Source organism: Anabrus simplex, chromosome 2 (genome assembly GCF_040414725.1).
Source record: "Anabrus simplex isolate iqAnaSimp1 chromosome 2, ASM4041472v1, whole genome shotgun sequence".
In the NCBI taxonomy this organism is placed as follows: Eukaryota; Metazoa; Arthropoda; class Insecta; order Orthoptera; family Tettigoniidae; genus Anabrus; species Anabrus simplex.
In genome coordinates this window covers 135,960,532-135,973,868 of record NC_090266.1, presented here as the reverse complement: position 1 = coordinate 135,973,868, position 13,337 = coordinate 135,960,532, and the positions used below count along the sequence as shown (strand labels likewise).

Here is a 13,337-nt window from a genome sequence, read left to right as displayed (position 1 = left end):
ACATATCATGAGGATGCAGGATTCGAGACTTCTGAAACAACTAGTAAAACACAATTTCGTCTCAAGAAATATCACAACAGGATGTAAATGGATGAGAGAAGTAAGAGAGGATCTGAAGGAAATAGGCCTTACAACAGAAGACACCACAAATAAGATAAAATTGAATACAAAACTCAAGAATACAAACCTCCGCTTTACCCTTACACAAAACAAACCAACACCACGCATATTTTCAACTGAGGAAAGGGCACGAAGATCGGAGCGTTCGAAGATTTACTGGGAAAACCACAAAGCCCGAACAATCCCTTCAAAGAGGCCTCAACGACAGACTGACTAAAGTGATCCTATGTGGTCATAAAAGGAGGAGAAAAAGAAGAAGATTAATTTAAATTTAAAATTTATCCGTGTCATGATAGAACACGTTTTCCAGAATGTGCAGGTGTAGCTTTCTGCACTTTCACTCGCTTCGGTGTGTCTACAGTCTGCTTCATATTTACTAAGATCGAGTTAAATCATAATTCTTTGTATTCAGCATTTTAAGGAACGCCACAATGTCGCATAGCAGGTGGTGTGCAAACAAGCAGAATCTGCGAACACTAGTGATGCCGAAAATTGGCGAAAAAGCGTGGCTCATATAATCAATTCGTACGCACCGAACAATATTGTCAGTTCCCATGAAACTGCATTTTTTTAATGCCAAGCCCGAACGGACTTGAGGTTTTAAAGGAGAGAAGTGCCAGCCGGGAAATCATACAACGGTGGAGGTCATTGTACTGTGTTGCAATGAGCACGGAAGTGAGAGACTTCCTCCCCTCGTCATAGGAAAGTTTGATAAGCTACGATGTTTTAACGGAGTCAGGTACTTTCCATGCTAGTACAAGGTATCTAAAATATGCAAACAGTACCAGTAATCCAAAAAAGCATTTGCACAGGGGAGCCAGCATAATTTTCCCCCGTCTTTGAATCTTTTTTTCTTTCGTTGCACGAGGTTATGTTTGCCAGTGATTTATCAAAATGCATAAATGCACGTTGTTGGAAACATTTCAGAAATAGATTTTCAACAGGATTTGAAAGGTTTAAACTGTCAATCATGGTGATTGCATGCGTTAATCAGTCTTAGAATACTTTGCGACATGGCAAGGGTTGGCGTTTCTGAATTACGAGTTGGCAGTTAATTCAAAATCACATAATTCGAAGTCCATTTTTTGCATCCCAATGACTTCAAATTAACAAGGTTTTACTGTAACTGCCTGTCATGAGAGTAATGTGATAGTTTGAAATTGAATTTTGAATCTGCTTTTAAGATGAATTGTTAAACCTTCTTTTTTGTTTTGTTTTTTAGGTTCTCCCTACTTTCAGTAAGGTGCAGTGTTGTATTCCCGATGAGAATTTTGCAGATTTCATGGTGTTGTTGGAGTTCCTGCATTCATTTAAAGAAACTCTCCCAGTGAAGACATATTTTCCACATGGCATCTCATTTGAAATAGCTGAAAGAGCATTTACGGTTGAAGAAGCAGAGGGTAAGTTTATTTTGGTCTAATTTTTATTTTAGTATTTTATTTATATAGGCTTAAGTGATTTATTGTTAAGAGAAATTCTTATTCCTACTGGATTTCTACACAAAATATGAAAATATTATTGTAATTCTCAGTAACTTCTTTATAAACAACTAGCTGATGTACCCGTGCTTCGCTTCGGAATTTTACATTGTATACAGAATTCTAGGTTAGGCGGTGTACGCGTTGTGAGCAAGATTGTATTGAATTGCATAGCACTTTTAACGTTACCCTAGAAACACAACGGGGAAGTCGCCAAACGTCTTTTCTCATATGAAGACTGATATAGGGAATTTTCATTGTGATGGTAGTCCCGCTTTCCTACCATCAGTCGCAGTCGGGTTTGGGAGTTTTCATGATAATGGTAGACACTTGCTCTCCACCTACATTTTTAAATCCTCATAAAGACTGTCTCAGTGGTTTTCCCAACTGAAATGAACACACGTCATTACAATGACGTCAGTAGGAATGGCGCGATTAAATGCAATGCCTTCATATGAAATACTCAATCAAATGAAAACCCGCACATTTTCTCACTTTTAACGCTGCCGATCTAACAGCCTGAAATTCCAGAGCTGGAATGTTCAAAGACGCAGACAGCCGTGATCCGTGAACACACTTCGGATTTTTTTTCCGGTGGGGAGGTGGTCAAATAGTGGAGACTCCCAGGGCAAAAACTATGCCCTCTTACTAATCTGTTCCCTAGGAGTACCCGATGAGTTGGAAAATCTTAATTCACTACACTGGCAGCGGAATAATCTATCTGACTTGCAGGTAAATTTTTCCTCCAAGCCAGAGCAGAAACCTCCTCTTCACTGCTAATTTGGAATAAAATGAATGTAGAATTTAATAAAAGTGAGGAGGAAGAAGCTTTTCTTGAGAAACGGCTCTTTTCAGGGTTGGCTTTTAAGTTATTTAGTGAATTGTGGTGCTATAATTTAGAATAGGCCTAAATTGTTATTCTTGACCGGGCATACTACTACTACTACTACTACTATGATGACGTGAGCCTCTGCCTTAAGTATGCACACTACTCATTCAAAACAGCGCATCAGAGTAGGGATCGAATAGCTGAACCAGTGTGTTACGTACCAGCTGTATCAGAAAATCGATGAACCAGAGGAATGGCATGGTAAAGAAGAAAGTTTTCTAACTCCCCGGCTATTTCCCTCCAATATTCAGTCAGACCGTTGTACTCGGTACGCAGCAGTAATCCCATCTTTCTGAGTTGAGAGGCAGCATAAGAGCCAAAGAACATCACAAGAAACAATGGTCAATGAAATGTTATTGTTGATCAATGTTATGTGCTTTCGATATTTTGGGCCTTCACATTTAGTTTTCTTCTGACTCTGAAATACCACTCTTACCATAGTCGGTACAGTAAAACTGAATAAAGCATAAATTATAGGAAATTGTATTCTCTATAACTTTTGTTATGTAATACTTTTCGATAGGACAAAAAATTACATTTTAGGCGCCTTCCGCTAAACTACCATTTCATCCAGGGCGAATAAATTTGTTTATAGCTTAGACTGTTGTTTCTTATTCCCCGACTCTGTATACGGATTTTTATTAAATTCTGTTAACCAATTTTCTTGTGGTTCGGCGTTGATATGGATTTGGCAACAAAATTACAAATTCATGAATATGTTATCATAGCCGGTGGGGTAAAAACGTATAAGACAAAAATGGTCATAAATTTAAATCTATATAACTTCGGTTATGTAGTATTTACCGATGCGACCACTAATAATACCAATATTTGAGAATTAAATTTTAGGCCTTACTCTAAACTACCATTTTGCTCAGCACGAATAAAATGATACATAGCCTAGATTATAGTGGCTCATTCTCCGACTATTCATATCAATTTTCATTGAGATAGGACCACTCATAATGTAAATACTTAAAAATCAATTTTTTGACCTTTCCCTAAACTACCATTTCATCCAGGGTGAATAAGGTTATTTATAGTCTATTTGTAGCGACTTACTCTCCAACTTTGCATACTTTTTTTTATTAAGATAGAACCACTAATAATATAAATATTTGAAAATTAAATTTTAGGCTTTCCCCTAAACTACCATTTCCATCAGCATAAACAAAATTATTTGTAGCCTAGATTGCAGAGACTTATTCCCCGACTTTGCATACCAATTTTCACTAAATTCTCTTTAGCCGTTTTTTTAGTGATGCTTGTACATACATACATACATACATACATACATACATACATACATACATACATACAGACGGACAGACATTACGGAAAAGTAAAAAGTGCATTTCCTTGTTACTGTGGACATGACCGATACGTAAATACCATTCTTTTCAAATTCTGAGCAATGTACAGACAAAACTCTTGTTTTATATATATGGATGGAATGGTGTCTGTGTATGGACTAGCGATGAGCGATACAGTGATTTGAGAGTCACAGCGTAATTTGATATAGTGACTTTCTGATATCGGTGATTTTTAGTTGTGACGTGATCACAATCACCGCACCATCCGTGGTGCTTGTTATTTGTAGCCTGTGATCAAGAGAATGCCTTGTTATTGTGACTAGGCTATCTCTGTGTAAGCATTTATAAGAAAGTCAGCCACCTAAGGTTGCCTTACAGACACGACTGTTGCCAATTTACTTCTAGGCCTACAAACATAATCATTTTTGCATTTACATTTGTTTTTTGTGGACATGTTGAAGTTCAACCAATATGTCAAGAAAAAAATAGGACCAATATTGGCAACAGACGTGTTTTATACCATAACCGATTCTTTGGTATGTGCTAGGAAATGAAATTCTACAATTTATCTGGCACAAGTGGATGAATAACTATTCTCAGTCAATTAAATATAAAGTTAGGGATACCTCTGCACCTTCCCCTAGATACCAGTATCGGCAGTAATTTAGAAAGATGTCAGGTCTGGAAAGGCGTTGACCCAGCGGCGTGAGGGCAGTTGGGAAGCTACAGTGAGCAGCAGTCACAGAGGCAAGGCAGTACAGGTGAGGGATGTGGCATGCTGACCACACGGCTATCCAGTATCTGCAAGCCAAGAGCTGGGCAGTAGCTGTTATTGGAAGCGAAGGCCTTTCGAGGCCTGCAGTGTTCTTGTTCTTAATTAACTTCAGAGTGATAGTGGTGTAAATGAAATAATTCAAAATTACTAATTTTATTCATTAGCTATTCCTCATCTTTGCCCGTAATTTTCATCAAATTACAGTACAACCTCGATAATTCGAAGTAAAATGTCGGCCCCATTACCGAAATTCAGACTTTTAATTCAAAACTGCCTTTACATTTTAAAACAATAGTATGTTACAGAGTAATTTCAACTCTAAATATATCAGCTCTGCGTCATAATAGAACGCGCGTTCCGGAACGTGGAGGGGTAGCTTTCCGCACTTACTCACTTCGGTGGGTCTACAGTGCGCTTCATGATTACTAAGTTGAATGAAATCAGAATTCTTTTGTATTCGACCTTTTAAGGAACGCCGTAATATCACGCAAAGGACAGTGTGCGGGAAAACAGAATCCGCGAACACTGGCGTTGCCGGCAGTTGACGAAAAAGCGTGGCTCATATAATAAATTCGTAGGCACCGAACAGTATTCATTGCCGGTGAAACTGCATTGCTTTATTTTAATGCGAGCCCAAAAGGAGAAATTGCCAGCCGGGAAATCGTACAAATGTGAGGGATGGGGGTCATAGTAGTGCGTTGCAATGCACACTGGAGCGAAATACTTTATCCCCTCGTCATAGGAAAGTTTGATAAGCCACAATGTTTTGAGGGTGTCAGGCACTTTCCATGCCAGTACAAAGCATCTAAAAATTTAAACAGTACAGATATCCCAAAAATAATGCATTTGCACAGGGGAACCGGCATAATTTTTCCTCTTCTTTGAATTGTGCGATTTTTTTTCTTTCGTTGCGTGAGGTTATGTGCATCATTTGAACATTGTAAATGCACCTTGTTGGATACATTTCGGAAATAGTTTTTTCTATGGCATTTGAAATGTTTAAACTGTGAATCGAGGTGATTGCATGTATTAATGGGTCTTAAAATACTTTGTGACGCGTCAAGTGTTTACATTTCTGAAGTACGAGAGAAGTGCCGTATAAGGATAGAGTCGTAGGAAAGTTTGATTTTAAGGGCATCGGGTACTTTCTGTGTAAATACAAGGCATCTAAAATGCATACAGTATAGTAATGCAATTAATAAAGCACTTGCACATGGGAGCCAGCGTAGATTTCTCCTCGTCTTTGAATCGTGCTTTTTTTTCCTATCTTTCGTTGCATGAGGTTATGTTTACCAATGAGATATCCGAGTGCATTATTTGAATTATGTAAGTGCACCTTCTTGGATACATTTTGGCAATAGTTCTTTTTTCGTGGCATTTGAAAGGTATAAACTGTGAATCAAGGTTAACTGCATGCAGTAACGGGCCTTAGAATATTTTGTAACGCGACAAGGGTTGGTACTTCTGAATTGCGAATTGGCGGTTAATTCGAAATCACGTAATTCGAAGTCCGATTTTTCAGTCCCAATGACTTCGAATTAACGAGGTTTTACTGTGTTGTGTTTAGATTTCACAAGAAATAAAAAAAAGGCCACCTTCAGCGGCATGCAGATAGTGCCAGTCACAACCTCTAAACGTCGTATAGACCTATACATGGTTTCACATTTACGACTATAGCGCGAAGAGTTTTGTAGTTATTAATATGCAAATTGTTTTGTTTGCAAGAAGACATTTTCAGGTTTATCAGTGTTGTAAATAAGAATTGAAAATCGTTATAATGTAGTTGTTTTTGCAAGGTTAATTATTTTTCAAGTAAGTCTGAGCACTAATTTCTGCTTTTTTTTTTTTTTTTTTTTTTTTTTTTTTTTTTTTTTTTTTTTTTTTTTTTTTTAAGTCTGTTTGCTTCATTCTTTCCCACAGAAGAAAATAAAGAAATGATGGTCTGAGAAGTTTGTCTTTTCGTGTGATATTCTTTGCTCTATTAGTACATTGGGAGTGCGGTTTATTTATTATATTTGTCTTTATTTCTCATCTCGTAATATTTTTGTAACTCTCCACGAGCGCTCTGTGTAGGCATCAGCAAGTGCTGCTTTCTGTCATACGATACGAGAGCCAGTTGTTCATGGTATATATCTCGCTTGAAAGACTATGTCTCGACCTTTCATCTGAAATATGTATCGAGTTGGTTTTTTCGCATACAGTAAGTGTTATTCCCCTCATTCAGTTTCGTACTGCTGCTTTCGGTCTCGCTGCAGCTTTATTAGTCCGTGTGGCGCGCCGCGCTCAGCCGTGGTTTGACTGACAGTAACGTGCTTGGAATATTGTATAATTCAGATGAACGTTTAGTCGGAAGTAGTAGTGACAGTATTAGCAGCACTGATAATGAAATAGATGATCTGGCAGTGGTAAATGATGAGAGTGACGATGAGGAGGAAACAGTATTTGGAAATTTTGTGTAGGAGACGATAGATAATTATACAGGTCAAAGGGAAGTTTCCAACAGTGAATTATGATTCCTGAATTCTCTAATAATATTCACACATGTCACAGAGGCAAATATTGATCAATTAGGGGTACCTTATCGGAGCAGTTGGTGAAAGGTTTGTTTACAAAATACGCTCGATCGGGCGGGGAAAGAAATATTCAAGGCCGGCGCGCATCAGGTAGTACAGTTCCAAGGTTGCAGAAAAGACATTTTATCAGGAAATTAGCACCGAACAGTGAGAAATCCAAACCTCAGAGACGTATCGTGTGTTAAAAACACGACGAAAAGAGGACATCAGTGTACTGCTGCCAGGAGTGATTTGGGTCCCTGTCTCGAAGAGTGCTTCGAACTCTATCACTCGGAACTAAATTACGGAGGAAATGTGAAACAATTATGTAATTATCTGCACGTACTTAGTTCTGTCGTAAGGAATTCCAAATTTCGTGAATATCGGGCCACTCTTATACTTGTAGTAACGTAAGTGAATCAATGTATTTCAGTCGCGCGTAGTTGAAATCTCATCCGGCCGCGGGGTAGGAAGCTCTTTAAATTGCTGCGACGCTGAGGGGTTAAATATTTGTTACAAAGAGGTAATTTTGTCAGCCAGGGATGATATTTGGGAATCTTGCATATGGTTGTGTGGACAAAATAACCAACTCTGTGGACAGGTACATTGCTAAGTAGTAGGAAAACTGGAACCCAATGGCATTTACTGCTCAGATTTTTTTCTTCTAAGCAGCTTGAGAAAGTAGAGCAAAGCACTGTGTACAACATCAACAAGGGGTTGCAATTGTTGTATCCTGGGAGTGTTGATTATTATTAAGTCCTTCTCCTTGTCTTCGATGCTGCTTCCTGGATGATTGCTACTCCACCTCTCCTCAAAACTTTCTACACTTCTTTAATATTCATGTTACTTGCATGGCCCATGCCTTGCATAGACCCACAGAAATAGTTAACCGAGCTCGATAGGTGCAGTCGTGTAATTGCGGCCAGTATCCAGTATTTGGAAGATAGTAGGTTCGAACCCCACTATCGGCAGTCCTGAAGATGGTTTTCTGTGGTTTCCTATTTTCACACCAGGCAGATGCTGGGGTTGTGCCTTAATTAAGGCCACGGCAGCTTCCTTCCCACTCCTAGCCCTTTCCTGCCCCATCGTTGCCATGAGACATACCTGTGTTGCGGCGACGTAAAAAAAAAAAAATTACATGGAACATCTGTGATAGACAACATACCTTTAACAGACAACTCTGCATGTGTGTCGTATGGGCAAAGAGCTGCTAAAGGATTATTCCAGTGTTTAGAGAGACATTGCACATATTCAGGCAAATTTTTCATTTCTTCGAGTCTGCATTACAAAAATGGAAAGGAAAGTAAACAGTCTCAAACAGTTATTTTCTGTAATTGAGGAAGCTGAGTATAATGTACAAAATACTAGGGGTAAAGTAGGGGTTGAATTAAGACAGGTGGGCTAGTGTACTGCAGAAAAATCCAGGTAATTCAGTGCAGTAAAGGGTACATCAGGTAAAGGAAGGGGGAAAGGTAGACATACCTAGTGAAATTGAACTGAAAAATGTAGGTAAATTTTGCTATTCCCCTCTAACATCTGTGAGTATGGAGCGCTCTTTTTCTGCTTTCAAAATTATTTTAACAGACAAGACACTGCCCGACTGTGCAAAATTTGGAGAAGATTATTGTTATGTACTGCAAAGCAAGCTATGAATGAAAAGTGCTGTAGGAATGTTCCTCACAAATGAATACAGATACCGGTACTCCGCAATTACATTGTTACAGGATGCCTCCATTGTTGTAATTGTGTTCAGTAATCTTAGTACAGTACTGTTGAAGATTTTTGTATACCTAATCCATAGCTGTTTTTGATAAATGTCTGTTTAGTTATGTCTTAATTTTGCAGTTATTTCTGTTAAGAATAGGTAGCCTACACCGCATTACTAAAAGTAAGTAGACCATGTTACAGTGTAAGTGTATATTGTCATTTTTTAAAGTCTACTTTCTGCCTATTTTTAAAGCATATTTATGTGCCTATATTCTCTTTTAAAAACTAATTTACTAGTTTAAAAACCTATTTTAGGTGCCTAAAACAATTTTTTTTGAGCCTAAAATCCCAGGTCTATATTGTTACGAATAAAACTCAATCTGTTTCATTATTCTAATTTATTTCAGGATGGCCTTATAAATGCACACACATATTTAACCCTTACTACTCGGTTGTTGGGTGAGGCCCGTCATTACGATATTCCCGCTCCGGTCGCACGTCGGGCGAGACCTGACAGGACATTGCATCTCCCACCGCTCGTCTGCTGTCTCTTTGCCGACAAAATACATGATGATATACTGTACTGCCATCTTTTGGTTCAGCGTAGAACTTTGTAGAATCCAGATACTATTTGACAGTCAGTCAAAAATCTATTATTGAGATGGCAGTGCAGCCATCAACTGTCCACTCACGCACACAAAAGCTTGAGCAATAGTAAACAAACATGGTCATCATATGCTCTTCTAGTCATATATGTTGTATATGTCAACTAACACACAAAACCGCAGTATTTTCACACCTCTACTCCTTCCTTGTACCCTAATGAACATATCTAATAGCATTTCACGACGCCTAAAATTGAACTGGCGATGGTCGGCTTGTATACCGTAACCCAATGTGCTTGATGCCGACGGTTGGCACAATTATAAATCAACAGATCCCAATTTCAAGTAATCGCCGTTTACAGTGATTTCAGCCTACAAACTACCGCGAGGTATGAAACCAGAGACTGAATAGAGTTTTTCATTTGCTTTTTACCGATAATTTGTTCAGTGAAATTAACAAAACCAATCTGTATGCAATAACGATAATAATAATAATGCAAAATAATTAGTCTTAAATTGCACATATTTCTTTTATTTGCTCCAGTATAGCTTGCTGTAAACGTGTATAGCCTAAATACATCATTTAAAAGCAAGTGCTATCTCCAAAATCGTGAAAGATGAATACAGGTCATATAAGGTAAAAATTCACACCTAAAGTAGGAGTAATGGAGACAACACTGAGAACTTTAATTCGAGTGGTAAGGGTTAAACACAAACAATTCTAACCAGTCATGAATGGCCACACTAATTACCAGCCTATTTACAAATTTCTCTACCTTATGGCGCAGCAAGTGTCTAGCCCGTTCCTTTACTGGGACGCTAATCCTTACTTTCACTTTCCCAAAGTCCACTCACCTCCTACAGCCACTGTGCTTAGACGGCTGGATTTAAACACAGTGCCACTGGCTATACAACATACGACTATTGTTCGTTGGTTCAGCTCCACAGCCCCATGCAGTGAACGACTAAACAGCTCAACAGTATTCAACCGCAGGACAATACAACGGTGAACATTAACACAGGTTCATTTATCCTCGTACTCACGATAGTGCATTTCCTCGCTGGCTCACTGCGATTCTTAGTCCGCAGAATTACACGAACACACAGTACAGCCTACTGTTCTGTCGCCTCCAGTTACATACCTACTGATCTTTCCGACACAACCTCATCAGCTTGCTCGCAGGGGCCTTGTATTTATACCTCGATGCCGGGCCACTAGAACATTCAGGGTACAGCTGGAGATCGAACTTTCCCATTATATCTTCCAGAAATTGTATGGAGAAACTAGATAAAGGGAACAATAGAGGAAGGGCCATGGCATGTCGTCAGGCGGACTGGGAAGTTCCCTGAGCTGACGCCAAAACCTTGAATGACTACGACATCACCACCCACCAAGGCACAACGCTTGTAGTTTCTGAGGCCGTTGTATGGATTGCTCGCTGCAAAGCCAACGAGTCGGATCGGCCAGACACAGGAGGGAGAGTGGGGCAGAACTTGCCCGAGGCCCTGCGGAAAGTCCACCGACAACCTGTTTCCTCCTCATCGTCACTCTCATCATTTACCACTGCCAGATCATCTATTTCATTATCAGTGCTGCTAATACTGTCACTACTACTTCCGACTAAACGTTCATCTGAATTATACAATATTCCAAGCACGTTACTGTCAGTCAAACCACGGCTGAGCGCGGCGCGCCACACGGACTAATAAAGCTGCAGCGAGACCGAAAGCAGCAGTACGAAACTGAATGAGGGGAATAACACTTACTGTATCCGAAAAAACCAACTCGATACATATTTCAGATGAAAGGTCGAGACATAGTCTTTCAAGCGAGATATATACCATGAACAACTGGCTCTCGTATCGTATGACAGAAAGCAGCACTTGCTGATGCCTACACAGAGCGCTCGTGGAGAGTTACAAAAATATTACGAGATGAGAAATAAATATAATAAATAAACCGCACTCCCAATGTACTAATAGAGCAAAGAATATCACGCGAAAAGACAAACTTCTCAGACCATCATTTCTTTATTTTCTTCTGTGGGAAAGAATGAAGCAAACAGACTTAAAAAAAAAAGCAGAAATTAGTGCTCAGACTTACTTGAAAAATAATTAACCTTGCAAAAACAACTACATTATAACGATTTTCAATTCTTATTTACAACACTGATAAACCTGAAAATGTCTTCTTGCAAACAAAACAATTTGCATATTAATAACTACAAAACTCTTCACGCTATAGTCGTAAATGTGAAACCATGTATAGGTCTATACGACGTTTAGAGGTTGTGACTGGCACTATCTGCATGCCGCTGAAGGTGGCCTTTTTTTTATTTCTTGTGAAATCTAAACACAACACAGTAAAACCTCGTTAATTCGAAGTCATTGGGACTGAAAAATCGGACTTCGAATTACGTGATTTCGAATTAACCGCCAATTCGCAATTCAGAAGTACCAACCCTTGTCGCGTTACAAAATATTCTAAGGCCCGTTACTGCATGCAGTTAACCTTGATTCACAGTTTATACCTTTCAAATGCCACGAAAAAAGAACTATTGCCAAAATGTATCCAAGAAGGTGCACTTACATAATTCAAATAATGCACTCGGATATCTCATTGGTAAACATAACCTCATGCAACGAAAGATAGGAAAAAAAAGCACGATTCAAAGACGAGGAGAAATCTACGCTGGCTCCCATGTGCAAGTGCTTTATTAATTGCATTGCTATACTGTATGCATTTTAGATGCCTTGTATTTACACAGAAAGTACCCGATGCCCTTAAAATCAAACTTTCCTACGACTCTATCCTTATACGGCACTTCTCTCGTACTTCAGAAATGTAAACACTTGACGCGTCACAAAGTATTTTAAGACCCATTAATACATGCAATCACCTCGATTCACAGTTTAAACATTTCAAATGCCATAGAAAAAACTATTTCCGAAATGTATCCAACAAGGTGCATTTACAATGTTCAAATGATGCACATAACCTCACGCAACGAAAGAAAAAAAATCGCACAATTCAAAGAAGAGGAAAAATTATGCCGGTTCCCCTGTGCAAATGCATTATTTTTGGGATATCTGTACTGTTTAAATTTTTAGATGCTTTGTACTGGCATGGAAAGTGCCTGACACCCTCAAAACATTGTGGCTTATCAAACTTTCCTATGACGAGGGGATAAAGTATTTCGCTCCAGTGTGCATTGCAACGCACTACTATGACCCCCATCCCTCACATTTGTACGATTTCCCGGCTGGCAATTTCTCCTTTTGGGCTCGCATTAAAATAAAGCAATGCAGTTTCACCGGCAATGAATACTGTTCGGTGCCTACGAATTTATTATATGAGCCACGCTTTTTCGTCAACTGCCGGCAACGCCAGTGTTCGCGGATTCTGTTTTCCCGCACACTGTCCTTTGCGTGATATTACGGCGTTCCTTAAAAGGTCGAATACAAAAGAATTCTGATTTCATTCAACTTAGTAATCATGAAGCGCACTGTAGACCCACCGAAGTGAGTAAGTGCGGAAAGCTACCCCTCCACGTTCCGGAACGCGCGTTCTATTATGACGCAGAGCTGATAAATTTAGAGTTGAAATTACTCTGTAACATACTATTGTTTTAAAATGTAAAGGCAGTTTTGAATTAAAAGTCTGAATTTCGGTAATGGGGCCGACATTTTACTTCGAATTATCGAGGTTGTACTGTAATTTGATGAAAATTACGGGCAAAGATGAGGAATAGCTAATGAATAAAATTAGTAATTTTGAATTATTTCATTTACACCACTATCACTCTGAAGTTAATTAAGAACAAGAACACTGCAGGCCTCGAAAGGCCTTCGCTTCCAATAACAGCTACTGCCCAGCTCTTGGCTTGCAGATACTGGA

At 39.0% G+C, this 13,337-nt stretch overlaps 1 protein-coding gene across 2 annotated transcripts in view; it reads left to right on the top strand.

The window, feature by feature from the left end:
- The window catches only part of Acf (ATP-dependent chromatin assembly factor large subunit), a 711,969-nt gene that overhangs the window by 196,190 nt on the left and 502,442 nt on the right, over positions 1-13,337 (top strand). For both annotated transcript variants that reach the window (XR_011017808.1, XM_068226116.1), the window contains exon 8: positions 1,343-1,520. Coding sequence is in view for 1 of the 2 variants with exons in the window: in XM_068226116.1 (XP_068082217.1) it covers positions 1,343-1,520 (178 nt within the window). In the remaining variant the exon portion in view is untranslated. The remainder of the gene's footprint in view (positions 1-1,342; positions 1,521-13,337) is intronic.